The 20,526-nt window shown below is 47.9% G+C and overlaps 1 protein-coding gene across 2 annotated transcripts; it reads left to right on the top strand.

Annotated features, from left to right (window-relative positions):
* Positions 1 to 1,422: 1,422 nt before the first annotated feature.
* TCHP (trichoplein keratin filament binding) lies at positions 1,423 to 18,564 on the top strand. Of its 2 annotated transcripts, none has more exons than XM_058531611.1 (13): positions 1,423 to 1,506; positions 2,719 to 2,912; positions 3,433 to 3,643; positions 4,260 to 4,316; positions 6,061 to 6,129; positions 6,790 to 6,948; positions 10,467 to 10,579; positions 10,763 to 10,829; positions 11,824 to 11,996; positions 13,310 to 13,391; positions 15,049 to 15,234; positions 15,826 to 15,969; positions 17,246 to 18,564. In XM_058531611.1, the coding sequence occupies exons 2-13, from the start codon at positions 2,719 to 2,721 to the stop codon at positions 17,276 to 17,278; spliced, it is 1,488 nt and encodes a 495-aa protein (XP_058387594.1). In that variant the 5' UTR covers positions 1,423 to 1,506; the 3' UTR covers positions 17,279 to 18,564. The 2 variants fall into 2 exon arrangements, with proteins under 2 accessions (XP_058387594.1, XP_058387593.1); XM_058531610.1 differs by having other exon boundaries at positions 6,790 to 6,963.
* Positions 18,565 to 20,526: the final 1,962 nt, after the last annotated feature.

The following is a 20,526-nucleotide window of genomic DNA, read 5'->3' as shown; positions in this document are numbered from 1 at the left end:
ATATGGAAAAGTGGCCGTGAGCTTGGCCAAAGGGGTAGGGACCAATGGGAGGGTAACCGTGGGGAAGCTCATGCCCGGGGCAGAGCAGACTCCGAGTAAACACATGTCAAGAAAAGGGAGATGAGAAAGAAAGCATGCTCGCTGGAGATGCCCCAGGTGCTCTGCTCCAGGGCACTCATCATTTAAATCTTCATTTCCTCTCAGGAGGCAGCCCTAGAAAGCAGCACTGTTGGTATTCTTGTTAAAAGGTAAACAGAGGCACATTAAAATTTTCAAGGGTTTATTTGAGCATACATGGATTCAAATTGGGGAGCGTCAAACCAAAGGTGTTTGGGAGCGCTCCACCAACAGGAACCAGGGGAGAGGTTTCTATAGAGAAGACTCAGAAGGAAATGGGTTGATTGGATGTAGTGGTGGCCTTATTTGGGGAAGCCTACTTGACTGTGATTGGTAAGTTCCATTTTCTTGGATTCGAGCACATTGACTCCGGCTTAGGTTTCGGTTTGGTAGCTGGGCTACAGAGCCGTTAGAGCCACCCTGGTCCAATGGCCCCCTTGTTCAATTACTGTAACATTCTCATTTCACAGACATGATGCTGAGGCACAGAGTGATCAGGTGACCCGCCCAAGACCACACAACTTGCGTGGTGGAGGTTGGAATAGAGACCACGATGTTCAACAGGATACTATACTGTATCCAGGAAAAACAGAAACTGATAAAGGAATGAAAGGAAGAAGACATGAAGAAAATAACAGGAGAATGAATGAAAGAGTGAATATTTTTCTTTATTATCTTTTTAATGAAATAGTTGATACATAAAACATTATTTGTAACACTCGTGAGTTATAAAACATTCTAACAGAATGAACACCCTTGAACCCACCACCAATCTAAGAGGACAATGGAAAGTCACCAATAACTCATATCTACTTACACCAGTGGTTCTCCCAGCTGGTTGCACACTGAACCCACCTGGGGAGCTTAGATAGCCACTGATACCCGCAGAGAGCCTGATGGGATTTGTCTGGAGTTTGGTCTGGGCATCTGGATTTTATTTTTTAAGGCATCTGTATTTTTAAGAGCTCCCCAGATGATTCTCATGTGCAGCCAGGCTTAAGAACCACTGATTGTTATTCCCCTCTCCTATCGTACCCCCCTGATTTCCCCCCACCCTCACCTTCATTCCTCCAGGTAACCACCATCCTGAATTTTGTGTAGTAAGTGGATTCTTTTCCATCATCCTTCTGTTTCCAGGACTAACGACGTTTGCGATTATCTCCCGCCCACCACGAGGGGGCGCCAGAGAAAAACCACAGCCTCCTGTCTCTGCGCGCCCGGCGTTGCGCGGGAGGCGGCTTGACCCTCGCGGCGCTCCGTCACCGGTCCGTTGCCCGGGCAACGAGAAACGGCCGGCGTTGGTGCTGCGCTGCCGCGGAGTGTCGCGGCGGGACCGGCCGGGCTTGGTTGAGGCGCGCGGGAGCTCGGGCCGGGGGACTCTTCGGAAACGTGAGTGGGAAGGTGGGGCGCGGCCGGGAGCCGGGACCCGCAGAGCCCGGCCGCAGGCGGCCCCGCGCTGGCTTCCGGGGTTCAGGGAGCCGCTCAGCTTGTGGGTGGCCGATCCGGCACCGGAATCTTAAGTTTCTTGGCTCCTGGTGCAAAGATTTATCCACGGGCGGCTCACAGGGCGAGGAAGAAAGTCTGTCAAGCCCGCCACAGTCTCGAGACAGAGCATCAACTGGCAGCCGCAGGCTAAACTTGGCCCACAGCCGCGGATGGTTTCCCCCAGCTCTGGAGGCCTCGGAGTCTGAGACCTGGCGTGGACCCGGGCCTATGGGCTTATTCAGCAGACGTTCCTTACGCACTGTCCCAGTCAAGCACTGTGTAAACCCTGCACATGCGGGCAGCTGTTGGGTCAGGGGAAAAGGTGTCCCGAGTGAGACTGCTCTGCATTCAAGAGTCCAGTTGTGTTCCCTGATTGCTCTGTGACCCTGGCAAATCCACTCCTCTCTCTGGGTAGCAGTTTCTCCATCTGTAGGATGAGGGATCTGCCCTCCATGTAACCCAGGAAACTTCCAGGTGTGACACCTAGGCTAGGCCCCTTCTGGCCAAAGCCGGGGCATCGTGCTCCCAACTGGCAGCCTCTTGCAGTCTACAGAGCCCGGGCCCAGGTCTCTGACCGACATGAATTAGGATCCCAGCTCTCTTATTTCCTCTGCTTCCCAGCTTTGTGGTCTTGGGCAAGTCACTTTACCTCTTTGAACTTAAGCTGCTTCACCTGCCGAATAATGGGGTGATTATAACAATGAAAAGGTCATGAATGTCAAAAGTTTGGCACATACACATGTTCCTTAAATTACTATCCGTGTTACTTTAAGCAGAGCATACAAGGCCCTGTTGTGCTTGGTCCAGCATTGCTAAGAGTGGTTCCCTGTCTCCATCTCCAGTGCCCTTGATGGTGTCTGCCCATAGCCGGGTGCCATCTAGGCTTATTTAAACCGATGATTCGCAACCGTGATGGCAGATCATTTAAAAAATGCTGATGTCTGGGGCCTACACCAAGACTTGTTTGATTTAATTGGTCTGGAATGGGGCCATCCTCCACCGGGCGATTCCAGCGTGCAGCCAGGCGGGGAGGACCACTTATGAAAGGGATGAGGCCAAGCTTGTGAGGGTTCCTGGGGTTGTAGCGACTCATTTTCCTACCATTGCTGTTCTCAGATGGCCCTCCCCACGCTGCCCTCATACTGGTGCAGCCGGAGGCTCCAGGATCAGCAGACAGCACGACAGCGACAGCGAGAGCAGGAGGCCCGGCTCCGGCAGCAGTGGGATCAGAACAGCCACTACTTCCGGATGTCCGACCTCTGCAGCTCCAAACAGGCAGAATGGAGCTCCAAGACCTCCTACCAGCAGAGGTAACTGTGTAGTGACTGTGATTGGATGATGCTGGGGGGCCATCTGCTGGGGAGGGGATGTGGCCTTAAGGACCAGGAGAGTGTGGCGTGACAGCATGTTTTCTCGAGGGGTTTGCGGAACAGCGTAGATTACCTGCATGAGGTTTTTCCAACTGTAAATTGAAAAAAAAGACCCTCAGTGAAGTAAAACTTTTGCACTGCAAAAGATAAAGCAATAATCTGGAGAATCTGGAAGTTTTCTTGTAACTCCACATCCCCAGAGAGAACCACAGTTAACAGCCTGATTCATGTCCTCTCATACTTTTTCCCATTTGTGTGTGTATATAAATATATACAAATATAAAACAAGATTCTACAATGCGTAGTGTTCTGTGACCTGCTCTCTTCACTTTGGCTGGAGGACACCTTCCCGTGTCAGCATGTTAAGTCTCCCTCAGCCTCTTTTACCCACACAGCAGAGCAGAGCGTTCCACGTGTGGCTGTGGCATGATTGATTTACGGTGGGCTCCTTCTCACCCAGCATGCATGCTTATCAGCGTGAGAAGATGAAGGAGGAGAAGAGGAAGCATCTGGAAGCCAGACGGGAGAGACTCAGGCAGCTTCTGCTGGAGGAGCAGGACTTGCTGGCCAAGGAACTGGAGGAGCTGAGGCTGAGCATGAACTCGCGGGAAAGAAGAATCCGGGAGCGGCACGGGAATCTGAAGTCGGCCCGAGAAGAGCAAAGGAAACTGGTAACTTCTCACAGCCCTTTAGGAAGCTATGGAGCCGGGGCATCCCGAGCCCATCAGCGTTGTGCATGTGGGGTCACCGCTGGGTGCTCTGGTCTGGTGAGATGGCGATAACTCCCGAGCCAGCTGGGAAAAGTGCTTACTCTAAGTTGTTCTTCACGTGTGTTTTGCATAAGTCATCCCTCTTTTCTTTGGCCCCTTAAATCATTACATCTGAGTCCTTTTTCTTTATTCAAGTTCTATGGTCCCACAAAGGCCTGGGACTGGTGTATTTTATCTTCCAAAGTAGTTGTGTGGAATGGTGAGCCCCAAGCTGTGTTTTAAGCCTGCTATATATTTGGAAGCAGGTCTGTAGCATCTAGGACCCATCTGAAACATCAGATTTTGGCCCCCTTTTGTCACCATTGTAAGAGTGATTTGTCATGCTGTCCAGGTCCACTCAAGTGTCTGGCTCCCGGAGCCAGGGGTGCCAGGCAGGCAGGAGGTCTGAAGGCAGGTGTAGTGACAGCGTGCCAGTGGAGCAGCTCTTAGCCTGAGCTGACTTCCATTGCCGGTTCTCCAAAATGTGAGTGGATTTGAAAAGCAACGTCAGCTTTCCCTCTCTGTGTTTTCTTGACAGCTTGCCGAACAGCTTTTGTACGAACACTGGAAAAAGAACAACCCCAGACTTCGAGAGGTGAAAACCAAGGAGATCCCTCCGTTGATTTGCCTAAGTAGATGAAATAATTTTAGCCAGCTTGTTTTAAACTTGGATCTTGTGCTGGGGTCAAACAGAGGAGGGAACACTTCAGCCACCGGAAAAGAGCACCATGCAGAAGATTTGGTTCATTTGCTTGTTTAACCACTGTTTATTGAACATCTGCTGCAGTGTCCACATGTCGGGGCGTGGAGATCAGAGGTGGTCTCCACTCTTAAGGAGCTCACGGTCCAGTGGGGGAGCAGTGGGCAGCTTGTAACAGTGCAGGATGCACGGTGCTGGGCAGGCCTGGGAAGAAGGGCGTCAGGGCAGTGCACCCAACTCAGTGGGAGGTCGGGGAGGCATCCCAGAGGAGTTGCTGGGGTGGAGGAGTTTGGAAGGACATGAGATGTTAACTTGATGGTGTAGAAGTGAGGAAAGGACATTCTAGATCGAGGCAACCGTGCAAGAAGCAGATCTGAGTCATGCGAGCAGAGCGAGTCCAGGGAGCTACAAGTGGCTGGGAGGCTAGGATGTCAGATAGGGAGGGGGAGCCCCAAGAGCTGAGGCTGGGGAGGCAGACGGGGCCAGACTTCGGCAGCCTTGTGCAGCCTTCCCTTGGAAGCACTGGGGAGCGCCTGGATGATTTTACACAGGGGTGGAATGGGATCCCAGCTGCATTTTGGGGAGCAGCAGCTCTGGCAGCCATGTGGAGAGGGGTGGGAAGAGGTGATGCCAGGTGAGGGGCGGCTGTAGCAGCCCAGTGAGTGATGGTGAGGCCCAAACTGGGGTGGCAGGAGAGAGGACAAATCTGCAGGACCTGGAGGTGGCGGGGGTGCGTCATGGCTTGGGTGCCATTGTTCAGTGGAGATTGGGCTAGAGGGAGATGATCACATCACTGAGCTCAGTAACTAATTTCAGCTAACAGTTTGTGTATGCGTTTGGTGGTGTTAATTTATATATTCATGATTACATGTAGAAATTGCCGGTCATGAGTAATGAAGCATCTGGGTGCTGTGGAGTATTGTGCAGTTAGCACTAAACCATGGGGGGACCCCTCTCCCTGGCCATTTGTTGGGCTAAGGGGTCCTCTAAAGTCACTCACTCAGAAAAGTTTATTCAGAACATTCAAGTTAGGTGTAAATGTTCATATTTGTAAGTTGAGACGGAAATTTAAACTTTCATAAACAATTTCCCAAACAAAAGCTTTTGGACAGAGTATTGCAATTCATGTTCTGATCCAAAAGATTCTCTAAACCCAGATTATTAATAACCCCACACTTGTTGCATCAAGTAGAGCGTGCATCTTGTGCTACAGGGATACGTGTTTGCACAGCCGCTGTTGTGTGGAGGAAGTGCTGGGGAGCCAGACAGGGAGCTGTCTGCCCCTCCCCCAGCTCCTGCGGCCCTGGGGCCCCGCGTCCTTTAGACCAGCCAGGGTGGCCTTTGAGGTTGTATTTCCATTTCAGTGTCTGCTGAGCTGTTCCTGCTCAACCCCAAGGGAACTTGACTTTGTTCCAGTCTTGAGGTTGGTTTAGAACTGCCTGGCCTGTGGTTGTCTAATTGATTTGCGTTCAGACTACGTGTGTTGGGCTCACCATGAGCTTCCAAGACCCCTGGGCCACTCTGAGTCCTCACAGAGGGAAGTCATGGTCACGTTCCAGTGCATGGCACTGTGCTGCACGTGAAGATCTGTCAGGTGGACCGGTGAGGACATTCATATTCTGCCCCTTCTCATCCTCAGATTGAATTGGACCTTCACAAGAAGCACGTGATAAACTCTTGGGAAACACAGCAAGAAGAAAAGAAACAGGTGTGGCTTGTGACTCTGGAAATAGTCCCACGCGCTATGGTGGGAGACTGTCTCCATGTCTTTGAATTTGTTTCTTGTTTTTAATGTTAATGAGGCCAATCCAGGAATAGACTCTTTCTCAGTTTACTTAACACATGTTAAAACTGAACGTGTGTTGCTCGTACACATACTTGAATCCTATGTGATCATTCCCGGGGCAGAATAAGACCAGGTGACCAAGGCTGGTCGATGGTAGGTGGAACGTGCATCTTAAAGGGTGTTTTTGTTGCTGGAAGTCTCTTTTGATATAATTTGCGTCATAAACTCTTGACCTTGGCTTACAGTAGCACCCGTGGGGATAAAAGTCTACACCTCCGTGAACCCAGCACTTTGCCTCCGGGTTCATTTTGGGAAGTAGTTTGTTGAACTATAGAAGTGGGAGGAGCCTCGATGCTCTTGAGTCCCCCCTTTGTGGCAGGCACTGTGCTGAGGACTTCCCCAGGCTCGCCTCTGAGGGGACCATCACTCGCACATTCCCACAGTGAGAACCAAGCCCAGGGAGGTGCACCCTCGCCCGCAGTCACACAGCTGCTCAGTGGCCCGGCCTACTCTGGTGTAGACATGTTGGAATGAGGAACTGGGCCCTGCAGATCCTGACCGGGGTTCATTTGGCCCATGCAGCAAGAAGCCACAGAAGGGGAAGAGAACAAGCGGTGTGAAAATGAATATGAAACGGCTCGAAGGGAGGCGCTAGAACGGATGAAAGCAGAAGAGGAGAGGAGGCAGCTGGAGCGCAAACTGCAGGCCGAGGCACTGCTCCGGCAGATGGAGGAGCTGCAGGTGAAGGAGATGGAGGTGAGGGCCGGCCCCTGGCCACCATGGCCTCCTCTCTTGACGCTGTATGCCCAGATTCTAGAATGTTAACGACATGGAGATAATACCTGTTCTTGTAGACGTGTTTAGAGACCTGCTTTCTGAGAGCTGTCTTAGAAATTGGATTTTCCAGTGCACTAAGTAGACTTGACTTAGTCTGATGTTCTAGAACACAGCTCTCCCCAAAACCTCTGCAGGTTTTGGGTCTTAAGGCATAAACTGTGAGGATCTTTGGTCCAGGAGGCTGTTTTTTGTTTTTTAATTTTTTTTTTTAATTGTGAAAATTTTGTTGTACATTATTGTTTATCAGTCACCATATAAGTGCATCCCCCCACCCCTTGTGCCCACACCCACCCCCAGCCCCTGGCAACCACCGGACAGTTCTGTCTGTCTGTGTGTTGGTTTATCTTCCACAGATGAGTGAAATCATGCACAGTTTGTCTTTCTCTTTCTGGCTTATTTCACTTAACATAATACCCTCCAGGTCCATCCATGTTGTTGCAAATGGGACGATTTTGTCTTTTTTTATGGCTGACTAGTATTCCATGGTATGTATATACCACATCTTCTTTATCCAATCATTAGTCGAGGGACACTTGGGTTGCTTCCATGTCTTGGCTATAGTGAATAATGCTGCGATGAACATAGGTTTTTGTACCAGTACCATGCTGTTTTAATTACTATCGCTTTGTAGTATGTTTTGAGGTCATACTCATATTGTGATGCCTCCAGCCTTGTTCTTCTTTTTCAGGATTGCTTTAGCTATACGGGGTCTTTTGTTGCCCCATATGAATGTTAGTATTCTTTGTTCTATTTCTGTGAAGAATGCCCTTGGGATTCTGATTGGGATTGCATTGAATCTGTAGATTGCTTTAGGTAGTATGGACATTTTAACTGTGTTTATTCTTCCAATCCACGTGCATGGAATATTTTTCCATTCCTTTATGTCATCATTGATTTCACTCAATAATGTCTTATAGTTTTCATTGTATAGGTCTTTCACTTCCTTGGTTAAATTTACTCCTAGATATTTTATTCTTTTTGTTGCAATTTTAAATGGGATTGTCTTCTTGAGTTCTCTTTTTGTTAGTTCATTGTTTGTATATAGAAATGCAACTGATTTCTGTAAGTTGATTTTGTACTCTGCCATTTGGCTGTAGTTGTTGATTATTTCTAATAGTTTTCCAATGGATTCTTTAGGGTTTTCTATATATAAGATCATGTCATCTGCAAACAGCAAGAGTTTCACTTCTTTGTTGCCTATTTGGATTCCTCTTATTCCTTTTTCTGGCCTAATTGCTCTGGCCAGAACCTCCAGTACTGTGTTGAATAAGAGTGGTGAGTGGGCACCCTTGTCTTGTCCCTGTTTTCAGAGGGATGGCTTTCAGTTTTTCCCCATTGACTATGATGTTGGCTGTGGGTTTGTCATATACAGCCTTTATTATGTTAAAGTACTTTCCTTCTATACCCATTTTGTTGAGAGTTTTTATCATAAATGGATGTTGGATCTTGTCAAAAGCCTTCTCTGCATCTATTGAGATGATCATATGGTTTTTATTCCTCGTTTTGTTAATGTGGTGTATCACATTGATTGATTTGCGGATGTTGAACCATCCCTGTGTCCCTGGTATAAATCCCACTTGATCATGGTGTATGATCTTTTTAATGTATTGCTGTATTCAGTTTGCCAATATTTTGTTGAGGATTTTTGCATCTATGTTCATCAGGGATATTAGTCTGTAGTTTTCCTTCTTAGTATTGTCTTTGCCTGGCTTTGGTATCAGGGTGATGTTGGCCTCGTAGAATGTGTTGGGAAGTGTTCCATCTTCCTCTATTTTTTGGAATAGTTTGAGAAGGATAGGTATTAAGTCTTCTTTGAATGTTTGGTAGAATTCTCCGGAGAAGCCGTCTGGTCCTGGACTTTTATTTTTTGGGAGGTTTTTTATTACTGTTTCAAGCTCTTTACTTGTGATTGATCTATTCAGGTTCTCTATTTCTTCTTGATTCAGTTTTGGGAGGTTTTATGAGTCTAGGAATTTATCCATTTCTTCTAGATTGTCCAATTTGTTGGCATATAGTTTTTTATAGTATTCTCTTATAATCTTTTGTATTTCTGTGGTATCTGTTGTAATTTCTCCTTTTTCATTTCTAATTTATTTATTTGAGCCTTCTCTCTTTTTTTCTTGGTGAGTCTGGCTAAGGGTTTGTCAATTTTATTTTCTCAAGGAACCAGCTCTTTGTTGCATTGATCCTTTCTACTGTTTTTTTAATTTCAATTTCATTTATTTCTGCTCTGATTTTTATTATTTCTGTCCTTCTGCTGACTTTAGGCTTTGTTTATTCTTCTTTTTCTAATTGTTAGGTGTAGTTTGAGGTTGCTTATTTGGGCTTTTTCTTGTTTGTTAAGGTGGGCCTGTATTGCTATGAGTTTCCCTCTCAGGACTGCTTTTGCTGCATCCCATATGAGTTGGTACAGTGTATTTTCATTTTCATTTGTCTCCAGATATGCTTTGATTTCTCCTTTGATTTCATCAGTGATCCATTGGTTGTTTAGTAGCATGTTGTTGAGTCTCCACAGCTTTGTCACTTTCCTGGTTTTTTCCTTGTAGTTGATTTCTAACTTCATGGCATTATGGTCTGAAAAGATGCTTGTTATGATTCCAGTCTTCTTAAATTTATATAAGCATGCCTTGTTTCCCAACATATGATCTGTTCTTGAGAATGTTCCACGCACACTTGAGAAGAATGTATAATCTGCTGTGTTTGGATGGATGTATATGTTTGTTAAGTCCATCTCATCTAGTTTTTCATTTAGGTCCATTATTTCCTTATTTATTTTCTGTCTGGATGATCTGTCCATTGATGAGAGTGGGGTGTTAAGGTCCCCTACTATTATTGTGTTGTTGTTAATATCTCCTTTTAGGTTTGTTAATAGTTGCTTTATGTACCTTGGTGCTCCAGGGGGCTGTTTTTACTGTGTAGTTTCCCTGAAGGGGCTAGATCTTCCCATTCAGATGAGGGAGCACCCCCCCTTTCCCCAGGCCTGAATGATTCAAGAATTAGACCCTTAGTGCCCACTACTTATTCTAGGGTCTGAGCACTGGGCTGGGTGTTAGAGAGACAGCTGTGAGCAAGGCCCACAGTCCTGGCCCTCAGGGCAGGAGCAGTGTCAGGTGGAGGAGACAGATGTTCAATTACAGTAAAGCGTGAACAGGTACAGGGTCCTGTGGGAGCACGCAGCACGGGGCTCATCCTTGTCTGCAGGGTTGGGAAAGGCTCTTAGAGGAAATGACTCTGCTGAGATGGGACAAATGAGTGAGTTAAGCTGGTCCAGGGGCTCAGAGCCCTGGAGGTAGAAGGGGATTGTGATCACCAGGCGCCAGGCCAGCCCTTGTTGTGTAGTGTCTGCTAACAATGGAGATGAGGGGTGAAGGAAGCTCAGGTTCTCGTGATCTTTATTGGGTTTACTGTCATCATGAGCACAGGCCACCAAACTGAAGAAGGAGCAGGAGAATCTGTGGAAGCAGCGGTGGGAGCTGGAGAGGCTGGAGGAAGAGAGGAAGCAGATGGCAGCGTTCCGGCAGAAGGCAGAGCTGGGGTGTGTGAGAAGGGCTTCCCCCGACCCCACGCCTGCCCTTCCCGGGGGCGAGCCTCTCACTTTCTCAGCCTTGCGTTGGTACCCCTGAAACCAGGGAGGATCCCACCTGTAGTAAGTAGCTGTTAACCTCCATTTAATTCTTTATAAGACACTCAAGACAACCCACGTTTTGCTCATTTTTAGACGCTTTTTGAGACATCAGTATAATGTGCAACTCAATAGACGAACACAGCAGATCCAAGAGGAGCTGGTAAGTCTGAAGAGACATCCTGGCATTTCTGTCCCCCCTCTTTTGAAAAACGTGTTTTCTATTGCTCAGGAATGTGTGTGTCCTGGTAAGAATTATACCATAAAGTGAGAATCTCCTTGACCAGCCCCTGCCACCCCTGCCCCTCCCCAGAGGTGTCTGTTTTGGTGTGTGTCCTTCTAGACGGGTGTACACACACACACACATACAGGGGAGTGGGGTTTGGTTTTGTTGTTTGTTTTTAAATGTACTTGCAGTGGCATTCCTGTTTACCCAACAGTAAGCCTCTAGCTTTCAGATCGGTCGACTTAACTGAGCCTGTTCTTCTTTACTAGCTGCCCGGTATTCGTGTCAGGTATTCTGATGGGCTCCCTCACTGAGACGGGACGAGGGGAGTGAGCGAGCAGACCCCAGGTCCCCCTGTCCTGCCTGCCACAGTCAGGGCAGCGCTCGGGTGGCAGCGCCACTGCTGCTGGTCCTGTCGTGCGGCTTTTCCCCAAGGACGTCTTTCCCCTCTCCAGGCCTCTAGAGCGCCTGCAGTCGCTTACAGCCTTCCGCTGTGTGGATGTCCATAACAGCTAATTCCCACTCGTGGGTATTTGGGTCGTTTCTGGTTTGTCCCTCTTACCTAATAGCTGCAGTGAGCATTTTGTGCATATGTCTCTGTGCATTTGTGTCTCTGTAGTCTATGTTCTTACAAGTGGAATTGCTGCCAAACTGCCTTGTAAGAAACTGTGCTCCAGATGTGTCTGAGGGCAGGGACACCGTGTGGTGGCAGAGGGGTCTCCCTTTAGACAGAGAAGAGCTCCCAGGCCTCTGCGGTGTCGTTTTAAACCATCTCTAAGTGGCTCTACCCTGACTCTTTGGGAACATCCCAGTGTCTTCCGTCTCTCTGTAGAGAACGTTTGGAAGCATCTCGAGTGTCTCTGGCAGGAGCAGGAGGCTGTGGCGGCAGAAGGGCTTTGCGCCGCACCCACTGTCCTCCTCCTTCCTCTAGGAGGCAGACAGGCGCATCCTGCAGGCACTCCTGGAGAAGGAGGACGAGAACCAGCGCGTGCAGCTGGCCCGGCGGGAGCAGGCCCTGGCCGATGTGGCGTGGATGAAGCGGGTCATCGAGGAGCAGCTGCAGCTGGAGAGGGCGCGGGAGGCAGAGCTGCAGATGCTGTTGAGGTGAGAGGCGGCAGCTGTCTGGGCCGGACACTCCTGGCCTCTCGTCTGGTACCTCAGATCCCGTGGGCGCTGTGAGGGTCGCCTGTTGTTATTTCCCCACCCCCCCTGAAAGCCCCAGTAGATAGTTGTATGTCACAGCTGCACATCCTTCTAGTTGCTCCATGTGGGACGTGGCCTCAGCATGGCCGGAGAAGCGGTGTGTCGGTGCGCGCCCGGGATCCGAACCCGGGCCGCCAGCAGCAGAGCGCACGCGCTTAACCGCTAAACCACGGGGCTGGCCTGACGCCTGTTGTTATTGAAACATGTCTGTTCGTGCGGAGCACATCTTTGCTAATGGACCTGGGTTGTGGGGGTGTTTCCTTTAGGTTGTTTAAGGTGGAAATCGTTAGGGTTTAGAGTAAGGATCTGTTCATCTAAAATCTTAGAAATTTGAAAGGAGATTGTTATAAATTATGGACGTGTTGAATGCTTCTTAGGTCTATATAAATGGGTCTGGATCCTAAAAATTAATCTAGTAGAGTGAAATAATCGAATAGCAGGTACCATTTATTGAGCACTTGCATACCAGACACTGCATTAAGTGCTTTACAGTCCTCATCTTATATAATCCTGATCTTATTTAATCCTGACATCCAGCCAAGTGGTAGGTCACAGAGACTGGAGGAGGTCACTGACTTGCCCCAGGCCACAGGGCGAGCTAGCAGTGACCAGGAGCAAGGTGACAGAGCTCAGGCACCGGCAGTGCTCCTCTCCCTCTCCAGGGTCCTGATGGTGTCATTTACCTCAGCGTTTCTTCTATTTTTTTTTTGGTGAGGAAGATCAGCCCTGAGCTAACAACTGCCAGTCCTCCTCTTTGTTTTGCTGAGGAAGACGGGCCCTGGGCTAACATCCATTCCCATCTTCCTCCACTTTATGTGGGACGCCACCACAGCATGGCCGGAGAAGAGGTGCGACGGTGTGCACCCAGGATCCGAACCCGGGCCGCCAGCAGCGGAGAGTGCGCACTTAGCCGCTAAGCCACGGGGCCGACCCCCACCTCAGTGTTTCGATGGCCTGGGTGCAAGTCATCGCAAGGGCTTTTTGTAAGGAGGTGGAGTATTAAAGAAGGGAGCTTAAGTGCCTACTGCAGGACTACTTTCTGTGCGGCTGTCCTTGTGTCATCTTGTGGAAGTCTGTGTGGATAAGCTTGTTTGAAGGTCGGCGCCACAGAAGATGTGTCTGCGCGACGCTTTGGGGCCCTGTTGGCTCTTTCATTCTCTTCTGCCGTCGCTGGTGGCAAGGAGCTTGCTGTCATCCGCTTTGTGTTTCCCTAGGGAGGAGGCCAAGGAAATGTGGGAAAAGAGAGAGGCCGAGTGGGCCCGGGAGAGGAGCGCACGGGACAGACTGATGAGCGAGGTAATCCTGCCTGTGGCAGAGGTGGCCTGGCCAGTCCCTGGGCAGAGGTCTGGGGGTTAGCGGCCACATACTGACCCCGCCAAATGTTCTGATTATTTTAAATGGACATTTAATATTAATATAAAAGTAATATAAGCTTATTTAAAAAAAAGTTCAGAAGTACAGAAAAGTGAGAACAAGTCACCCAGACCACATCATCTACATAGCCACAATCACTGTTTCCTTCTACTCTTCTCTTTCTATGCATAATATTTTTTTCTCCATGTTTTTTATTATACTGTGCTATTTGATTTCGCGCATTCTAAGGTACTATTACCTCTTCTTTATAAATATCATTTTGATGCCTGCATAATGTATCATCACTTGGGTATACTGTAGTTTGTTTTTTCCATTCCCCTCTTATGACTACTCCGTTTTTTTCTAATTTTTTTTTTTTTATGCTGAGGAAGATTCACCCTGAGCTAACATTCATTGCCATTCCTCCTCGTTTGTTTTTTTTTTCTTTTTGCTTGAGGAAGACTAGCCCTGAGCTAACATATGTGCCAATCTTCCTCTATTTTTTTTGTATATGGGACACCACCACAGCATAGTGGGTGAGTGGAGTAGGTCCACGCCTGGGATCTGAACCCGCGAACGCAGGCTGCCGAAGCAAAACACGCAGAACTTAAACCACTCAGCCATGGGGCCAGGCCCAGTTGTTTTTTTCTAATTTTGAGCCATTATAAGAAACACTGCAGTGAACATCTTGGTGCATAAGGCTTTTCCATATTTAGGATTTTTTTTCTTGGGGTGCATAACCAGAAATGGACTGAAGAACATAACCATTTGTCAGAATTTAAGTAATGCATATAAGATACACCCCAAATAAAAGGAAGTCTTTTGGGGAAAAAGTCTTCCTTATCCGTGCATTGAAAGTTATCTTAAAGTGGTTTAAAATGGAAATTATATTTCGTGCATGTCAGTACACTACCTTTGGAAATCCCTGGAAGTCACGTCGCAATTGGTGCTTTTTCACTTTTGTGAATACCAGGTATTCTCCAGTATCTTCTGATTTTCCCCATTTAAGATGTTCCTCCTAGTTGTACCACTTTTCATGTCCCCTCCAGAGAGCATAACTGTCGGGGATGGCAGGTGGCTTCCAGCCGTTCTGGTTCCTAAGTCCTGACCACAGTCTGGGCTGGTGGTAGGCCATGATCCTGCTTCAAACGCAGCAGGTATTTGCTGCTCTGAGCAGTAAATTTAAATCCAGAAGCTTGTGGAGATGATGCAGACTCTACCTCTGGTCATCTGACTGGCTTCTGGCTTCTTTCTTTTTCCTAGAACCCACTGATAGGAAGTGAGGCTCACCTTTGCTCTTGTGTGCCCTTGGGGAGGGAGATGCGTCCCTGCCTCCTTCGGTCTCTTGGTGCTCAGATGTCTCTCCATAATGCACAGTCTGTGGATACTTTGTGTGCCGGGGTGGGGCGGGAACCATGGCCGACATGGTTTTGACCAAATCCTGTCGTTGGGACTTGCCTTCGTCGGGCGTCTTTAGGCCTGAGGCTGAGGATAGGCTGGGTCTTGGTGTAGCTCCAGCTGCAGCCTGTCCACAGCTGGTAGAACAGGTGTCTGTTAGAGTCAAACTAAAATCTTCCCTTCTCCTTTCTGCTGAGGATAGGTTCTGGCAGGGAGACAACAACAAATACAAGAAAAGATTGAAGAAAACCGACGGGCGCAAGAGGAATCTCTAAGACACAGGGAGCAACTTATGCAAAACCTTGAGGAGGCAAGAGAGTCAGCTCGTCGGGAGGAGGAGGAGAGTGAGGAACTGAAATCGGCCAGGAAACAGGAGCTGGAAGGCCAGGTGGGGCTAAGCCCGTGGGTGGGAGGTGGCCTCAGCAAGGGAACAAGAGCTGCAGGCAGCAGGCCTGCCGTGGGTCTGGCATCGTGGCACAGGCCTCAGAGACCCTTGACTTATTTCCGTAGCCTGGCACTAGTACCTCGTCCAAGAAGCCCACATGTGAGCTCAGTGCATCCCTTTTTCCCAGCTGAAACCCTGACCCTCCTGATTGCATGTAGGTCAGACTCCACTCCAGCTCCTGCGTCTCACGTGGGAGCAAAGCTGTCATTACCGTCCATCATCTCTTTGTCCTGTCTGTGCCTGTAAGCGTTTGGCTCACTGGGCCACAATTCTCTGTTCAGTTCAGTACCTAACACATAACACAAAAGATTCTTTCAAACACGTGGCCACATCCAGAGCTTTTTACACGGTACATATGACCACACACGTAACCTCTTCCAATACCATAAATGCCCTTTCTGTTTATTGGCACATGCTATCACTGTTAGCTCTGGTCCTCCAGCCAGAGTAGATCCGCAGGCTTTCCCTCCTGATCAGAGGCAGGGCTCTTCCCTGTGGGCTTTGTCTCAGGTTGACTTTGCTCTTGGTGCCCAGGTTGCAGAGCGCCAGCTGCAGGTGTGGGAAGCAGACCAGCAGGAGGAGGAGGAGGAAGAGGAGGCCAGGCAGGCCGAGCAGGTCACAGACGCCCTGCTGCAGCAGGAGGCGAAGATGATGGCCGAGCAGGGCTACCGGCCCAAGGTAGGGAGCCTGCAGGTGACGAGCCACCTCTGCCGAGCCACTCAGCCTGGCCCCTGCTCCTCCACGCCTGTTCACAGCCCTGGGCTCAGCTCTGCTGCCCAGCCAGCTCGGATTCTTCCTTGCTCCTCTTTTGTATTTCTCCTTTCTCGACCAGTAGGGAACTTCAACATGGGGTCTGTGTCAGTCCTTGTTGGGCTTCAAACAGCCCTTGAGGTGATCTTGCTGTGGCTCCTGCCCCTGCAGCCCACAGGCTGAGGTCCTGACTGCTCAGTTGCATTCCTGTCAACCCCATTTGGCACAAAGGCAATCTAAGAAAAGCTTTGGTGCAGCTGGCGAGAGGTGAAGGAGCAGAGGTGCTAGGTGCTCATTGTCCAGACAGCGAAGCGCAGGTGAACAGGGGCCCTGTTTCCCTTGCTCTCCTCCTCTGGCACCTCCGGTTGCCCTCTGCCTGTTGTCTGATCCTCTCCTTCCTCCTCTGTCTCTCAAAGTACTTGAGTGGCCCCCTGTGCAGGGCACTGCGGGGAGCACAGAGAAGCAAAGGCTGTCACTCCTGCTCTGAGGGAGCTGATGACTAAAGCACTCGGGAACTGAGCGAGGGCCCAGTAGGCACGTGGCCTCTGCCCCTCGTTTACCAGGGCCACTCTGTCCACCGTGGCGCTCTCAAGTGCTGCAAGAGAAAGGGGCTCTCTCGGGCCAGCCCCGTGGCTTAGCGGTTAAGTGCGCACGCTCCACTGCTGGCGGCCCGGGTTCGGATCCCGGGCGTGCACCGACACACTGCTTCTCCGGCCATGCTGAGGCCACATCCCACATACAGCAACTAGAAGGATGTGCAGCTATGACACACAACTATCTACTGGGGCTTTGGGGGAAAAATAAATAAATAAATAAAATCTTAGGAAGGGGCTGTCCCCATTGTGGTCGGATCACCCTGGGAAGCTGATGAAACAGAGCGAGCAGGTACTACAGCTGCTGCAGAACATTACTGTCCTAACCGGCCGGGGCTCGCGGTGCAGGGAACAGCATTTTCTAAACTCACTTGAGCATGGATCAGAGAGTGTCTTGGGATCAGGGTTTCACAGAGCACATGAGAAAAAGGTACTTAGGTCTGGTACCTAAAAAAAGTCATAGGGTGCCTCATATATGGCTTAGGGTCAAAGCTTTTTAGCTGTTAATGAAAACAGCCATTTATATCGTGCTTTGAGCTCTTTCTTAAAATGGGATTAATACTCCAGAGACTGCTGATCTGATCAGTCTTACGTTTTCTTTCTTTTCTCAGCCTTATGGACATCCCAAAATTGCCTGGAACTGACTTCGTTGGTACTGTAAGCACCACGAGCGAGGATGCTGAGGCCTTTCCTATGCAGCTGCTGGTTTTACAGTGTTCTGCTCTAGGGTTCGGGTCACTGTAGACTAGTTCAGTGAGCCTGTTCAGGTCCACGATTAAACGGAGCCAGGGCGTGGCCAGACTTGAAGGAGTTGTGGATGCGCAGCACCCTCTGCCTTCTTATCCAAGAAATGGGCTTTTAAAATAGTCACCTGTTGACGGTGCTGTCACACAGTCATGTAATATATTTATAAATAATGTAAGATTCTAGATCAGTGCTAGAAGTTACAAGTTGTGTTCCATGGCGGGATACACAGTTTCTTGCTGTCTTACCCTAACTGTCAACCTCCAGTGAAGATCCAGCTAGAGATAAGGGGGAAGTTTTTCAGTTTTTAAAATTGCCATTTAAATTTAACTGTTCTATTGAAAACAAACTCGTAAGTCTTGGTGCAGTTTATTTCAGGGTTTATTAATTTAGTGGTCCCAAAGGGATTGCATCTTGTTTTCTAGAAGAAAAGAACTAGGAACCCTGAGACAGTCTGATGTGGTCTATGGACGCTTTCCAGAAAGGTGATGAGAAATGAGTCTTTCCTCCTCTAGGAAGCATTTTGGTAGGATTTCCATAGAGCATTGTGTGTGGCGGGAGTGACCCCAACCTGTATGTTACTGAGCTTCAAAAGGTCACTTGGATGGCTAACCTTTCAGCATGACACCTTGGACCTCTAGGGTCTTGGGAAGGTCGCAGCTACATGCAGCCTTCTGGGATTTATGTGCCCAGAGGAAGGGGCACTGAATCTGAAAAAACTAGATCAGACTCAACCATAGATCAGCCCAAAATTTCTTCTTGCACTGTTAGATCCATGTGACATAGTTCTGGATTAATCTACAAATAGCTACAAGTTCCTTGCAGCAATAATCATATTCTTATGACTTGTATTTTTTTCATATTCTTCCTCTGAGGTTTCAGTTTTCACTATATTGTGTTCAAGATTCCCTATCTCAGTAAATTACAGCTAATTACAGGGCTGTGTTCTGGGTTGTTAAAAACCAGAGTTTATTAAAAAACCCCGAGTCTAAGGGCTGCATTGCCTTTCATTTCAATGTGCCATAAAAACAAATTGAGCTGCAAACTGTATCCTTAATCTGGTTTTTATTTTCTTGTCTTGAATTTCTTTGGATGTGATCTCCTGAGCGCCGTTCTCGTTATGCTCCTGTTTACTTCCCGTTTCAGATGTTCATTCATTGTGAAATAAAGTTCTGGTGTGACGGCATCTCTTCCAGGCTTTGCTACTGTTGCTTTTATTAATTGCTGCAAAGGGGCGTGTGTAGAATGACAGATTCCTGCTGATTTAATCCACAGCTCCTACAGGTTTGGATATTTTCTATGACTGGTCACATTTTCTAGGTTATATTCATTTTTCTTGTGAAAGTGGTATTGTCTCTCCTTTCCATTGGAGCCTCTTCTAATGCCCACAGGGGATTATTAGCAGCCATATGTTGTCTTAGCTCTAGTAGAGAATCGACGTGGACAGAAAGCCTGGTAAACAGGCACTCAAATATTTACCGAACATTTTTTATTTCTTTGAATTTCTTTTCTTTTTTTTTGTGAGGAAGATCAGCCCTGAGCTAACATCCATGCCAATCCTCCTCTTTTTTTGCTGAGGAAGACTGGCCCTGGTCTAACATCCGTGCCCATCTTCCTCCACTTTATATGGGACACCGCCACAGCATGGCTTGCCAAGCGGTGCGTCGGTGCGTGCCCGGGATCCGAACCGCTGAACCCTGGGCCGCCGCAGCGGAGCGCGCGCACTTAACTGTTTGCACCACCGGGCCGGCCCCTGAATTTCTTGTTTTTGAAGCTTGCTGGTAATCTTCCTTATTAGCATTAAAAATCATGTTACATTAGTTCTCTACCCTAATTTATTTAAATATTTCCTCTCTAAGCTGGGCTAAAATATTTGTTTCTAAATTTAGTGCTCCCACTGTCTTACTATTTCTGGTATAGCCCATACTCCTCTCATCTCATATATATTTTGATTGTGTTGTGATTATATATGTATATTGGTTTTATTGTTTTTAAGCACCTTTTTCTACTTACTGTAAAATTAATGATTTATAGATTATTCTTCAGCATATTCTTCTACACAGTTCAGTTCCTTTAGAACAGATGGTGTTGAAGCCACTACTAACAAAATGATTCTTATTTTATTCTGTTTGTAAACGGCTTTTACTGTTTTTGCTCATTCAGCACACAGCCTCTCTGGGGAGGATGCGGTGCTGGGCCTGGGGAGGTTACAGAGCTGAACAAGACAGTGACAGGAGTGAAACCAGCACACGGATGAGCAGTCGTCACTGGCAGGCACAGAGCCAGGTGTAACTCGTGGGGCTGAAGGGACCATTTGTGCAATAAATGTAATTCAGTACCTCCATATCTTTTTATGGATATAATGAATATTTTTTCACAATCTGGGTTTTTACGTAGTTTTCAATGTTTATAAAATCATTATAATGCTTTCAAAAGCGTTAGCATTAACAGTGCTTGCTGACCTTGATGAAATTTAGCCATGAAGCCACATAGAGTTTTATTTTAGAGAGTATGACATTGTAATATCTTCATTTTAGAGAGCATTTACTTTTTTTTTTTTTCTTTGCTGAGGAAGATCAGCCCTGAGCTAACGTCCGTTGTCACTCCTCCTCTTTTTGCTGAGGAAGATTGTCCCTGGGCTAACATCTGTGCCTATCTTCCTCTACTTTTTGTATGTGGGATGCCTGCCACAGCATGGCTTGATAAGCGGTGCGTAGGTCTGCACCTGGGATCCGAATCTGCGAAACCCTGGGCTGCCGAGCGGAGCGCACGAACTTAACCATTACGCCACTGGGCCGGCCCTAGAGGGGGGCCTTTACTTTATGACTTAATATTATGATCACTCAAAAGTTCTAAAATGTAAAAAAAAAAATCTATCTTAAAGGATATAAATGTGATATTTTGATTTAATTTTTTATTGACTTCATTTTTTTAGAGCAGTTTTAGGTTCACAGCAAAATTGAAGGGAAGGTACAGAGATTTCCCATAAACCCCCTGCCCGCACACATGTGTAGCCTCCCTTATCATCAACATCCCCCACCAGAGTGGTACGGTTAATAAACCTACAATGACACATCATAATCACCCAAAGTCCATAGTTTACATTACGGTGCACTCTTGATGTTGTACATTCTACAGGTTTGGACAA

The sequence above is a fragment of the Diceros bicornis genome, chromosome 35 (assembly GCF_020826845.1).
Source record: "Diceros bicornis minor isolate mBicDic1 chromosome 35, mDicBic1.mat.cur, whole genome shotgun sequence".
NCBI classification, from domain to species: Eukaryota; Metazoa; Chordata; class Mammalia; order Perissodactyla; family Rhinocerotidae; genus Diceros; species Diceros bicornis.
The sequence above is the reverse complement of the archived record's forward strand: the minus strand, read 5'-3'. Positions and strand labels throughout refer to the sequence as shown.